Source organism: Phycodurus eques, chromosome 11 (assembly GCF_024500275.1).
Source record: "Phycodurus eques isolate BA_2022a chromosome 11, UOR_Pequ_1.1, whole genome shotgun sequence".
Taxonomy (NCBI): domain Eukaryota; kingdom Metazoa; phylum Chordata; class Actinopteri; order Syngnathiformes; family Syngnathidae; genus Phycodurus; species Phycodurus eques.
This window is the reverse complement of record NC_084535.1, coordinates 16,544,650-16,558,948: the sequence shown is the minus strand read 5'-3', so window position 1 is coordinate 16,558,948 and position 14,299 is coordinate 16,544,650. Positions and strand designations below refer to the sequence as shown.

General features: G+C 42.3%; 2 protein-coding genes across 6 annotated transcripts in view; one reads left to right on the top strand and one right to left on the bottom strand.

The window, feature by feature from the left end:
* LOC133409417 (large ribosomal subunit protein uL14m-like) overlaps window positions 1-9,571 on the bottom strand; it is a 28,655-nt gene extending 19,084 nt beyond the window's left edge. Inside the window, exon 1 of the mRNA XM_061689370.1 lies at window positions 9,462-9,571. The gene's annotated coding sequence lies outside the window, so the exon portion shown is untranslated. The remainder of the gene's footprint in view (window positions 1-9,461) is intronic.
* Window positions 1-13,339, top strand: part of tmem63ba (transmembrane protein 63Ba) — a 30,521-nt gene extending 17,182 nt beyond the window's left edge. For 2 of the 5 annotated variants that reach the window (XM_061689362.1, XM_061689360.1), the window contains 7 exons: window positions 1,343-1,408; window positions 2,032-2,194; window positions 6,409-6,514; window positions 6,626-6,793; window positions 6,918-7,033; window positions 7,122-7,193; window positions 10,389-13,339. In XM_061689362.1, the coding sequence (XP_061545346.1) occupies window positions 1,343-1,408; window positions 2,032-2,194; window positions 6,409-6,514; window positions 6,626-6,793; window positions 6,918-7,033; window positions 7,122-7,193; window positions 10,389-10,568 (871 nt within the window). In that variant the 3' untranslated portion in view covers window positions 10,569-13,339. Of the gene's footprint in view, window positions 1-1,342; window positions 1,409-2,031; window positions 2,195-6,408; window positions 6,515-6,625; window positions 6,794-6,917; window positions 7,034-7,121; window positions 7,210-10,388 lie in introns of all 5 variants that reach the window. The other 3 variants (XM_061689361.1, XM_061689364.1, XM_061689363.1) reach the window with 3 other exon arrangements.
* The last annotated feature ends 960 nt before the right edge of the window (window positions 13,340-14,299 follow it).

Below are 14,299 nucleotides of genomic sequence, written 5' to 3'. Positions count from 1 at the left end.
AAAAGCAGAGATGCAATACTGAGGCCACCAAACCGGACCCCCTCTACACCTCGGCTGCGCCTAGAAATTCTGTCCATAAAAGTTATGAACAGAATTGGTGACAAAGGGGAGCCTTGGCGGAGTCCAACCCTCAGCGGGAACGAGTCCGACTTACTGCCGGATATGCGGACCAAACACTGACTCCGGTCGTACAGGGACCGAACGGTACCCCATACTCCCAAAGCACCCCCCACAGGACTCCCCGAGGGACACTGTCGAGCGTCTTCTCCAAGTCCACAAAACACATGTAGACTGGTTGGGCGAACTCCCATGCACCCTCAAGGATCCTGCCAAGAGTGTAGAGCTGGTCCACTGTTCCACGGCCAGGACGAAAACCATACAGCTCCTCCTGGATCTGAGATTCGACTTCCCAACGGACCCTTCTCTCCAGCACCTCTGAATAGACCTTACCAGGGAGGCTGATGAGTGTGGTCCCCCTTCTTAAAAACACCACCCCAGTCTGCCAATCCAGAGGCACTGTGCCTGATGTCCACACGATGTTGCAGAGGCGTGTCAACCTGGACAGCCCCACAAGATCCAGAGCCTTTAGGAACTCCGGGCGGATCTAATCTTTAACCACCTCTGTGACCTCAACCCCAGAGTTAGAAGAGCCCGCTGGAGCCAACACACCACCAGGTGGTGATCAGTTGACAGCTCCGCCCCTCTCTTCACCCGAGTGTCCAAGACATGCGGCCGCAAGTCCGATGACACGACCACAAAGTCGATCATCGAACTGCGACCTAGCATGTCCTGGTGCCAAGTGCACGTGTGGACACCCTTATGCTTGAACATGGTGTTCGTTATGGACAATCCGTGATGAGCACAGAAGTTCAATAACAGAACACCGCTCGGGTTCTGATCGGGGGGGGGGGGGGGCTGTTCCTCACAATCACGCCCTTCCAGGTCTCACTGTCATTAAACACGTGAGCATTAAAGTCCCAGCAGAACGATGGAATCTGCAGCGGGAGCGCTCTCCAGCACCCCCTTCGAGGACTGTCGTCATCATAAGGGGTCTTTGAGCCGTGCTTTGTCAGGTCCCTCACCTAGGACCTGTTTGCCATGGGTGACCCTACCAGGGGCATAAAGCCCCAGACAACTTAGCTCCTAGCATCATTGGGACACACAAACCCCTCCACCACGATAAGGTGATGGCTCAAGGAGGGGTGTATATATGTATTTTTTATTTTATACCAGTGACAAAAGTATGTACTGCAGTACAATACTGTATTTTATAACATTTATTAAGCTATGTACTTTTACTATTATTATCATAAATTTTAACATTTGTTTTTTCTGTCTTTAGTTTGGATGTTTTCTTCCGGTGGCTTTTTGACAAAAGATTCTTGGCAGATGCTAAAGTGAGATTTGAGTAAGTTGCATGCGTACATATAATCCAGAGTTTTGCAGCACCTTTTCAATGAAATAAATTTGTTACCAATTTATCACATTAGTTCTAACAATCATCTTTGCATTTTTAGGATGTGTTCCAAATCCTTTAAAAATACATGAATGAATGATGATATTGTATATTAAATGGTAATCACCTAACGCCTATGTTTTTTTTCCACCTCAAACAATGCAGTGTACTCATATTTCTGAATTTCTCTATTAGGCACCATGACAGTCTAGTGGTTAGCACGTCTGCCTCTTATTTTGGAGGTACTGGGCTTGAAACCAAGTCTCTGTGGGGTTTGCATGTTCCTCCAGGTATTCCAGCTTCCTCCCACATTCAAAAAAACACGCATGTGGGCTTTATTGAAGACTCTAAATTGTCCATGGGCGTGAGTGTGAATGGCTTTTTGTCCAAGTGTCATGCGGCTGGGTAGCAAACTGTCCAAGGTGTGCTTCCTACCTCTTGCCTCGAATCAGATGGCCTCCCGTTATCTCCGACCCTCATGAGGGCAAGCAGTATAGATAATGGGTCTATATTAGTTAAAAATACAGTAGACCTAATCTATAACACCTCTGTCCTGTCTGTGTTGTCCACATCAGGTGTGTCTTCCTTCCTGACAATGGAGCCTTCTTTGTGAACTATGTCATTGCATCTGCATTCATTGGAAATGCCATGGACCTGCTCAGGATCCCTGGTCTACTTATGTACATGATCCGCCTTTGCCTCGCTCGATCTGCAGCCGAGCGCAGGAACGTCAAGAGGGTTAGTATGGGACTGCCTTATCAACAACACTTTGTTTATGCAAGTCTGGTCATAATAAAAAGTCAAAACTGTAATACAGTATTATTATATGTCTATTACTATGAATAGCAGAGCTGCCAACCTGTAAACATTTACTTCCGGAACTATTTGTCTGAATTTCCATATTTTGAAAATGTTATGGTAAAATGGTAAATGGACTGCACTTATATAGCGCTTTATCTACCCCATCACAGTGCCCAAAGCGCCACATTCACCCACTCACACACACACACATTCATACACTAATGGGCGACTGCTGCCATACAGGGCGTTGCCAGCCCCACTGGGAGCAAATTAGGGCTCAGTGTCTTGTTCAAGGACACTTCGACATGCGGACAGTCGTAGCCGGGATTCAAACCAGTTCCCCTTCAGTCACTGGACGACCTGTTCTACGTACTGAGCCACAGCTGCCCAATAAAGCCCAATTTATCAAGAACCTTTCCGTGTGAGTCATAATCGTCTGCCATAATTTATTATGGCTTCAATATTTGTCATTTTAATGTTTTTATTACATCAACCTTGTAATGGTGGACACAGTTGCAGCCTGAATCAAAGTACCAGTATATGAGATTTCGATCATCAAAAATATCTGTGAATGGATTACTTTAATTTCTCGTCTATAATGTGCATTTCTTTCCTCAAATTATGTCAAAAACACACAAGGAATTTGTCTCCGGTAGTTGGAGCCGCCCTAGTATGACAATAGACAGCCATTTGAAAGAAAATACTTTTGAGACATAAAAACACAGTACAGAGAGTCACTGAGCAATGAAAGGTTACCAGTAATGTGGTAATGCAGATACTTTTATTTTTTGACAATTTAGAGCAGTTTGAAATGACCAATAGAGCAGTAGTCTGGCAAAGTAACCATTGTGCAAATGGCGCAGAGCCTTCAAGAAATGTAAGCAGTTTAAAGTGACAAGCAGTGCGATAATCTGGAAAAATGTAAATTGTTCAAATGGTGCAGATGCTTCTCAAGCACATGACAGATATGCAAATAGTGCAGAGTGATGAGACTTCTACAGTGAATGCATGAATAATGTATAATTTGTACAACACAGATTTTACAACAATCTCAAGACATAATTAGTTTACATAATTAACTAATTAACTGTTTAAGAAGTTAATGGAAAGAGGGAAGAAGCTGTTGGAATGTCTGCTAGTTTTGGTTTGCATTGTTTGATAGCGCCTACCCGAGGGAAGGAGCTGGAAGAGGTGGTGACCAGGATGTGGAGGGTCCAAGAGGATTTTGCATGCGCTTGTCTTAGTTCTGGCGGCGTGCAAGTCCTCAAAGATGGGTAGGGGGTTACAGACATTTTTTTCAGCAGTCCTGATTGTCCGTTGCAGTCGGAATTTGAACGAGCAGCACCAAACCAGATTGTGATGGATAAACACAGGACTGATTCAATGACTGCTGTGTAGAACTGCCTCAATGGCTTTTGTGGAAGACTGTGCTTCCTGAGAAGCCGCAGAATGTACATCCTCTGCTGGGCCTTTTTGAGGATGGAGTTGATGTTGATCTCCCACTTCAGGTGCTGAGAGACTGTAATTCCCAGGAATTTGAAGGTCTTGACGGTTGACACAGGGCATTTGGACAGCGTGAGGGGCAGCTGTGTTGAAGGATGCTTCCTGAAGTCCACAATCATCTCTACAGTCTTGAGCGTGTTCAACTCCAACTTGTGTCAGCTGCACCACAGCTCCAGGCGCTCCACTTCCTGTCGATGCGCAGACTCGTCACAGTCTTCGATGAGGCCGATGACTGTGGTGACGTCTGCAAACTTCAGGAGTTTGACAGCCGGGTGCGTTAAGGTGCAGTCGTTCGTGTAGAGAGAGAAGAGCAGTGGAGAGGACACAACCTTGGGTCACTGAAGTGAGCAATTGATTATTTGCTGCAAATCAGCTAGTACAGACTTCGCAATACCTTTTGAAAAAATCAGATGGTATTGAGTGAAGACAGCTCGTTGATGGTTGAACCGTTTTCTCTACAGTTTTTTGGTCGCTGTAACCCCTTCGCTGTAGCAGCCGCTCACTCGGGGTTGAAGCAGCCTGCAACACAGGCCACCCGGATTCCTCGGTAATCTGCTGGTGTTGTGTCCTCCCTTTTAGATGTTGTCCCAAATCTTTGGGCTTTGGTCCCAGTAAATTTCAGGGAGAACTGCTGGATGGTCCGTTTCCACAGTCCACATCCGTCCTCTTTGTTGAGATAAGTGGCTGTTTGTTAGCACACTTCTGATCACCATTTTGAGACATCGGTAGAGTGATTTCATTCCCCGACTGTCCTTTAAATCCACATACACTTCAAGACGGTGGATTTTCGTTTCATTAGTTTCATTGACATCCTCTGTAGCAGTCCGTGATAGTACTTAGTGGAAAAGGGAGACATCTTTATTGCTGGCCTTGTTGCTAATAGCAGGTTTGTGCTAATTAGCAGGCCACATTCACATAATGGTGAGAGGGTATCATAAAATATTGGAATATAGCAACAACTGCCTGTATCTACAAAAAGAAAGTACATTCCCACAGGTTTAAAAATATCCAGGAGTGGCTGCTTCTAATTTTTTTTTTAGAAGAAAAACGAGCTCATCAGCAAGAAAGAAAATGTAAACAGAAGCGACGCAAGGAGAGCGAGCAAAAAAAGCGTCTGCACTGTACGAGAGCGAGAGAGTAGAAGGTGTTCAAGTCGTCAGCTAGTCCTTTATTGTTCTCTGCATGGGGGGGGGGGGTCGCTTGTAGTTGGTTCGCGATTTTAATCCACGCCAGACTGATTTAGAGTCGTTAGCGGTAAACTGTTTTTCTATCTTTACTGCATAATTTGTCTTTGCGATGTTAATTTCTTTATTCAGCTGGTTTCTAGCGCAATTATACAGGGCTCTATCCCCACTTCGATAGGCGTCCTCTTTAGCCTGGCGAAGTTACTTAAGTTTAACAGTGAACCATGGCTTGTTATTGAATGTGCGAAATGACTTTGTTGGTAAACGTACCTCTTCGCAGAAACCGATATAGGATGTAACAGTTTCCGCATATTCATCCAGGCTGCCAGTTGACGTTTCAAAGACACTCCAGTCTGTGCAGTCTAAACAGATTTGAAGTTCTATCTTTTTTTTCCATTGGTGCACTTCAGTTTTCACCATAGGCTTTGCACATTTTAAGTTTTTCCTGTATGTTTAATTTAAGTAGTGATCCGGTAAAGTTATAAAATTCCTTCACAGTGAAATGAGGTATATGAGTAGATGTGTTTTTAGAAAAGCCATCAGTTGATTTTATGTTTACATCATGCCCTTGCGATTGGCTGGCGACCAGTTCAGGGTGTAGTCCGCCTTTCACCCAAAGTAAGCTGGGATAGGATCCAACGCCCCACAACCCTGAAAAGGATAAGCGGTGTAGAGCATGATCGATGGATGGTAGTTTACATCATATTTAGGTTCGCATTTAAAATTTAACACATTTAATTCATCTACTCCTTTATTGAGTGTAAGTATTGAGGCTGTGATGCACTCTAGAGGATAGTTTTGAGACTGCAGTATTATTAAAATACAGCTTTATGGAGGTATTTTTCATCCCCCACGTGACCCTTGGCACATTAGCCAGCTTGCACAACTACTGAAAGCTAGAGCGGTCACGTAACCAGATAACGCGTTCACTCCTGTTGCAAGATAATAAAGAAATAGTTAAGACACAACAAAAGCTGCAGAGGGGGAATAAACACACATAAGATTGATTACCATTCACATTATTACAACTATGTATGGGATTAGGGGACGAACTGACTTAAAACAGCATTTTAACAACTATACAATGGCGCTAGGCACGCTGGGAAATTCTCTGACAGCAAGCCGCCACGATGACTGCAACAATTACATAATCGTAAACACACTACGGCTCGCTATCATAAGATTTCCCAGCTGTCAGACGCTGAAATTTTATTATTATATTTTTTCCTCACCAGTATCTGAAACAATGAGTGTTACGGCCGTAACAAGTCAACAGAAAAAAATACGGACGTTCCGTAACATTTGGCTGCTCTGGAATAGTAAATCCCTCACTGCTTTAATACTTTACCAACAGTAAAAATGTTAATAGGGTATTCACAAAGTTTTATTAGTTTGCTGTTTTCAAGGTTAAGTTTAAGTGACTTGTGCAAATAAATATGTATTATTTATCCTGTCATTCTGTAGCATCAAGCTTACGAGTTCCAGTTTGGCGCAGCTTATGCTTGGATGATGTGTGTCTTCACGGTGGTTATGACCTACAGCATCACCTGCCCAATCATTGTCCCCTTTGGTGAGTTCTGCCTTTATTTGCACTGGTGTGCTGTTGTTCTGTTCTTCATATCCTCGCTTATCAGCTTGCCTAATAGGATTTACTGACTTCATGCTCCACTTCTCTATGCAGGGCTGATGTACATGCTTCTCAAACACTTAGCAGACAGGTACAACATGTACTATGCTTATCTGCCTTCCAAACTGGACAAGAAGATCCATTCTGGAGCTGTTAACCAAGTGGTGGCTGCTCCAATTCTTTGTCTATTTTGGCTTCTTTTCTTCTCCACGATGCGCTCTGGTAGGAAAGCACTCCATCTAGAGGCCACAAATGACCTTTTTCTCCCCCCCCACCCCCCAATTTTTTGGGGGCGATGGCAATTTAAAGCACCTGATTAACAAATGGCCCAAATTTCCTTTCCCAGGATTTTCAGCTGCAATCTCCATGTTCACGTTCATAGTTTTGATCATCACAATCACTGTCTGCCTCTCGCACGTCTGCTTTGGACATTTTAAATATTTGAGTGCGCACAACTACAAGGTAACAAAGCCTGTCAACTTTCAGGTATTTTTATATAAATTTCTTTTTTATTTTTTTACTTGAGTCAAATGAATTTTTTGTGTCCCAGATTGATACTCAAGTATTGGATGTGACTGAGAAGGGACCTACAGAGTGCACTACTGACTCCAACAAAGCGGCAGTAAGTAGTCAGACAGGTATTACGTGTCTCTTTTCTGTCGTCACTTTCTATTAACATTATGATAGGAATTCCTCCCACAGTCCAAATATGCGTTACGTTGGGGTGAAAGGTCATTCCATGGTCAAATTCTTCTTTCATTTTGTTAAAATTAATGTAATTTAGAACGTTGTGTTAGAGATGGTAATGAAAAATATTTGCCAATGTCATTGTTATACATTTTGAAAATTACTTGTCACTCATTGTAGCTATATTCAGATGTTTTCAGATGGGTGCTTTACTTTCTTTGCAATTTGGTCCCATCAGACACCTTGTGCAATTACCAACCACCATGAGAACTACAGTGGGTACGGAAAGTATTCAGACCCCCTTAAAGTTTTCACTTTCTTATATTGCAGCCATTTGCTAAAATAATGTTTCTTTTTTTTTTTTTCCTCATTAATGTACACACAGCGCCCCATATTGACAGAAAAAAAAACTGACTTGTTGAAATTTTTGCAGATTTATGAAAAAAAAAAAACTGAAATATCACACAGCCATAAGTATTCAGACTCTTTGCTCAGATTTAGTAGAAGCACCCTTTTGAGCTAATACAGCCATGAGTCTTTTTGGGAATGATGCAACAAGTTTTTCACACCTGGATTTGGGGATCCTCTGCCATTCCTCCTTGTAGATCCTGTCCAGTTCTGTCAGGCTGGATGTTGAACATTGGTGGGCAGCCATTTTCAGGTCTCTCCAGAGATGCTCAATTAAGTCAGGGCTCTGGCTGGGCCATTCAAGAACAGTCACGGAATTGTTCTGAAGCAACTCCTTTGTTATTTTAGCTGTGTGCTTAGGGTCATTGTCCTGTTGGATGGTGAACCTTCGGCCCAGTCTGAGGTCCTGAGCACTCTGGAGAAGGTTTTCGTCCAGGATATTCCTGTACTTTGGCGCATTCATCTTTCCTTTGATTGCAACCAGTCGTCCTGTCCCTGCAGCTGAAAAACACCCCCACAGCATGATGCTGCCACCATCATGCTTTACTGTTGGGACTGTATTGGACAGGTGATGAGCAGTGCCTGGTTTTCTCCACACATATTGCTTAGAATTAAGGCCATTAAGTTCTATCTTGGTCTCATCAGACCAGAGAATCTTATTTCTCACCATCTTGGAGTCCTTCAGGTGTTTTTTTTGTTTTTTTTGTTTTTTTTTGTTTTTTTTAAGCCAACTCCATGCGGGCTTTCATGTGTCTTGTACTGAGGAGAGGCTTCCGTCGGGCCACTCTGCCATAAGCCCTGACTGGTAGAAGGCTGCAGTGATGGTTGAACTAGAGCTTTCTTGCATCTCTGGAGCTCAACCACAGTGATCTTTGGGTTCTTCTTTACCTCTCTCACCAAGGCTTTTCACCCCCGATTGCTTAGTTTGGCTGGACGGCCAGCTCTAGGAAGGGTTGTGCCAAACCTCTTCCATTTAAGGATTATGGATGCCACTGTGCTTTTAGTAATCTTAAGTGCAGCATACATTTTTTTGTAACCTTGGCCACATCTGTACCTTGCCACAATTCTGTCTCTGAGCTCTTCAGGCAGTTCCTTTGACCTCATGGTCATTTGCTCTGACATGCACTGTGAGCTGTAAGGTCTTATATAGATGTGTGTGGCTTTCCTAATCAAGTCCAATCAGTATAATCAAACACAGCTGGACTCCAATTAAGGTGTAGAACCAATTAAGGTGTAGAACCATCTCAAGCATGATCAGAAGAAATGGACAGCACCTGAGTTAAATATGAGTGTCACAGCAAAGGGTCTGAGTACTTATTGCTGTGTGATATTTCAGTTTTTCTTTTTTCATAAATCTGTAAAAAATTCTCAATGATTCTGTTTTTTTCTGTCAATATGAGGTGCTGTGTGTACATTAAAACTCATTCACTGCCAGCCTTCCCAGTTAACATGGATATTTGACTTCTAAAGCTGTCACTGGCAGTGAATATGTTAATGAGGAAAAAAAATAACTTAAATGGGTGCAATATAACGAGTGAAAAATATAAGGGTGTCTGATTACTTTCCGTACCCACTGTAAGTACAAATGCACACCAGTTCCAAGATCAAGCAGCAATCCAGTGAGACCTACAACTGCCTCTTTGTAAACCCAAACCAAAAACAACAATGCCGTTGTTCGGCTTGCTATGGGCGCTAATTAGCTATTTGTTTTCTGTAGCTCACATTCAAAGATCGAAACATATGACGAATGGAAAAATGGGCATAAATACAATTATATAAATGAAAGAACATTTACCTTTGATTCATCATGGACATTATTTTGAGTTTTCAGCATCTTTCATTCCTCTACTTCGTGTGCTGAAGTCTCATTGAGTCCTCAGTAGCCCAATTCTTTGTGATATCATCTTGAAAGAGGTTCGCTGATAAAGCTTTGTGACACTGCAATGATTACCCATGAGTACACAGCATATAGTATACTCCAATCTTATTTTCAGTTGTCCTGGTAACTGCATAATGTAGACCATTCTTATTCAAAATACCTTTAAGAACACTGAATATGAAGGGCATTTTGGATATGTAACCTTTTGTCAATACAAAAAATGAAAATGACGACTATTGTTTTTAATATCCTTCAACAGGACAAGCCGAAATGATAAAAATAAGTCTTGTCATTTTTTGCTGTAAGATACTCCATTCAATAAATAAGAAAACTAATTTAACTAGTAATGTTACACTCAATTTGACCTTGTTCAATTTTTGGTTAAAAATGTTTTTTTGATGGTCGAGAATGAAACTGCTTTTATTTTTTCAGTCATTTTAAACCAGCTGACTTTGGGCGAAAGGCAGACTACACCCTGGATTGGTTGCCAGTCAGTCACAGGGCACATGTAGACATGGACAACCATTTAGACTCATTCACACCGTCACTGAGTGGTAACTGAACCCACGCTGCGTGCACCGAAGTGAGGCGAATGTACCACCACGCCATTAGTGACTCATTTAAAACAACTAAGGGTTTATTGTTTTCCAGTTACAATGTAAATACTTAAATGCTAGAACTAAAGCACAAAATACACCTCTATCACGTCAAAAGATTCCGATCATGCAACAAGCGCATCAGCATCAAGTTTCTTGCCAAATGTCTATTTTTGTCGATGGTGCTGGCTTGCAAAGTTACTCTTCACAAAGAGATTTTATTTCTAATGTTTGTCTTCTTCAACAGCAGATGTACATCGCAGAGGTTTTGCAAGATCCAAATTCAGAGGAGGCCGGATCGGGCAGTGGCGAGGATGACGGTCAGGGGTCATCGCAGGACGAGGAAATAATCAATGTGGAAAATGGCCTGAATGAGGACTTCCAGTCTGGAGAAGATAGCCTCATTGAAAATGAAGTGCGACACTGAGACAACAGAAAGATTCAACTTTGAGAAGAATGCGCTGAATAAATGAACTTAACTGGATGTGGTTCAACAAGGTCACCAAAGCTTCTCAACCTGATCGAGGGACGTAAAACTAATGGACACGTGTTGTCTACTAATGATTACGCGGATTCTTACATACTTACAGCGGGACTACTTGCAAAAGTAATGCATGAGCAGTAAAGTCCTTCGGAGCCACCACCACAGCGCACGGACTCAGTGAAAAGACACAAAAGGAGACATGACAAATATGGCCCGATCTTGCATTCGAAACAAGAAGACTGATAACTCCAATAAGCTCCGCTTTTCACAAAGGCACCGTCGATGACATGCCTTCAAGATTTCCTCATGATTGTCTGCTAGTACCCCAAAATGTCCCCACGCGATGCTTCATATGTAATGCGGCTATCAAGAGAGGTGCAGATGTTTCCACAATGCTCATCCAGTCCCATAGAGGCCTCGAAGAAAAGAGCACTATTTTCTTTTAGCACATAACCTCTTTGGGCATTGATTAGAATATGTACATTGCCTTCCCACTGTGGAAGATGATCGGTATCTTAGCACACTATACTGATAGAAGCGATGCAGCCCATTGGGATTGCTGTTGGACTGCTGCTACTTGACCCTGCTACAAGAGGACTTTGAGTTGAATAGGATGGACAGAAAGTCGGTGGGGTCAGTCTGTTATGATACTCAATTGACATTTGTCTTCTTTCTATCTTTTTTTTGCCCATAGGTTTACATATTTACGCACAGCTACTGACATTTGCATTAATTTTTGGTGGTAACTGGGTATGGACTAGTTAGTCTCCGTCTTGTCCTTGTTAACTGTTGTGTATATATAGGCACTTGATCATGTAGGTCCTGGTAGGCGTATTATAAGATGTTGGCAGCCATGTTACAGCCTTCCGAAGCTGATTTGTAAATTGTTTTAATTAAATTGTGTAATATCTATGATAAAACATGAACCATCACAAAAGAAGTCAACACCCACAACTGTGGGTAAAATGCATTCGTCTAAAATAATTTAAGCTGAACCAAGTAACATTTGCTGATCTGAACTGAAAGTACGGACCCAATTAAGGCCTTACTCTGCATCAAACTTGTCATTTTTAGGCCCCACAGCATTTAATCAACATATGCTCAAAATCTGTGGTAGTTATTTGTTCAAATGTTGCATCTTTTTTTTTTTTGTATGGCCCTTAGGAGGCCCCCAATGAGAAAAAAGGTTTCCCATCGCTGTCATCGGGACTCCAGTATGAGTCGGCCGTTTTTGTAGCTGTTGATAAAGTTAACGTTTCAGTCCCGTTTCACAGCATTCACAATAACAACTCTATTAAAGCAGCTGCTCTGATCCATTAGGGTCCGATCACAACACCAACAGTGACCATGACCTGTAGTCAGAATGTGTCTATTATTTTGGTACTAACAAAACAATTGTTTGACATGTTAAAGTGGCGTTCTCTGATGATTGTAAGAAGACTGTTTCATACCTCTACATTTGTATACCTCTAATGTCTTGAAATCTCTGAATGGGTTTCAGAGGGATACTTTGACAACACTAGTTCTTTAACTTTGAATGTACCTGACATGCACAACTTTTGATAAGATGCGAACAGTGCTCAATAGCTAATAGGTGATCAGCTTTGGTTCACTGGAAAACCAACTATACGTGTTATTTTGTATTAAAACTGAACTGACAGGTGTAGTGTTCACTGCAAGGAGAACACCCATGTGTGTATAAACTCATCCACATTGTGAATCATATTGTTTTACTTAATTTCCTATGCACCTTTGGACTCATTGGAAATAAAATAGTTTTTGTTAACAAAAAAAAAAAACCTCATTATTAGTTGTCCGCTTGTTCCATTCTCAAATTATTTGAGTAAAATGTTTCGCCCTCTCAAATTGCACTTTTAATTTTCTCGCTAGTTGGAATAAAATAAACATCTTGTTTACATTGTTAGGCCATCCATTTTCAATAGCGCTGGACTTCAAAAGGGTCACTGGTGAGCTGGAGCGTATCCCATCTGACTTTGGGTGAGAGGGGGCTGCAGCCTGAATTGGACATTTACACTTAAGGGTAATTTAGTCTTCAATAAATGTATGTTTCTGGAATGTGGAAGGAAACTCATAAAAGTTTGGGGAGAACATGCAAACTCAAGTCAACAGGAAGACAAAGATTTGATCCCCAAACCTCAGAACTGTGAGGCAGACGTGTTAACGACTAGACCACAACTTTACAACAAATGTTCTCTAATCATTTACACAGCTATTGCCAGGACTACAAATATCAGTATAAACATACAGTATACTTGCAGTTCAGCACCCACGGATATTCCTCCCACCCCCGTTTTGTTTTCTTTTTTTTTTGTTGTTGAGGGGAACCAACCCTGAAATTTGGTTTATCCCTGTTTATTTAACATTTTGGGGTGTAAAAAAAAAAAAAAAAAAAAAGTTTTTTTTTCCAGTGCAATTCTGATGAGTGTTAATTATTCGCGGATTTTCGCTATTTGCGGTCCAGCCGTTCACTAAGAGCCGTGAATAGTGAGTGGTCTGCGGTGTATACATTCTTGCTATCCAATGAAAACATGGCATGTACTCCAAAAATTTTCTTTTTATTATAAAAAAAATAAAAATATAGTTCATTAAGTTTTCAATTACATCGTGTTCCAAATTATTCATTGCAGGGATTTTTGCTGAGTATTATCAATCTGTATCATATTTTATAATAAATGATGATTTATTTTAAATAATTTGGAACACTGTATTTTTTGAGTCATTTTATAATATTGCTATTCATGTGGTTTTGTTGCCAAAAAAATACTATAGAAGTTGTTATTGTTAATGATAGCTGGGATAGACTCCAGCATGCCCGCGACGCTTGTGAGGATAAAGCGGTACAGAACACCTCGACAGCGCAGGGACGTACGCGAGGATCCTGTTCGTGGACTTCTGCTCAGCGTTCAACACCATCATCCCCGAACTCCTTTCATCCAAGCTTCTCCAGCTCAGTGTCTCGCCTGCCATCTGCCAGTGGATTTACAGCTTCCTGACGGACAGGACACAGCAGGTGAGGCTGGGGGAGGCCACCTCATTCACACGCAGCATCAGCACTGGGGTGCCCCAAGGTTGTGTCCTCTCTCCGCTGCTCTTCTTTCTCTACACGAACGACTGCACTTCAACACACCCGGCTGTCAAACTCCTGAGGTTTGCAGATGACACCACTGTCATCGGCCTCATCAAGGACAGTGATGGTGCGAGCTGTGGTGCGGCCGACACAACCTGGAGCTGAACACGCTCAAGACTGTAGAGATGATCGTGGACTTCAGGAGGCATCCTTCGCCACAGCTGCCCCTCACGCTGTCCAGCTGCCTTGTATCAACCGTCGAGACCTTCAAGTTCCTGGGAATTACAGTCTCTCAGGATCTGAAGTGGGCGACCAACATCAACTCCGTCCTCAAAAAGGCCCAGCAGAGGATGTACTTCCTGCGGCTTCTGAGAAGGCACAGCCTGCCACAGGAGCTGCTGAGGCAGTTTGACAGAGCGGTCATCGAATCAGTCCTGTGTTCTTCCATCACAGTCTGGTTTGGTGCTGCTACAAAAAAGGACAAACTCCGACTGCAGCGGACAATCAAAACTGCTGAAAGGATTGTCGGTACTGTTAAGGACGTAATATAATGTCAATGTTCAATAGATCAGGGAACCTTCAATCG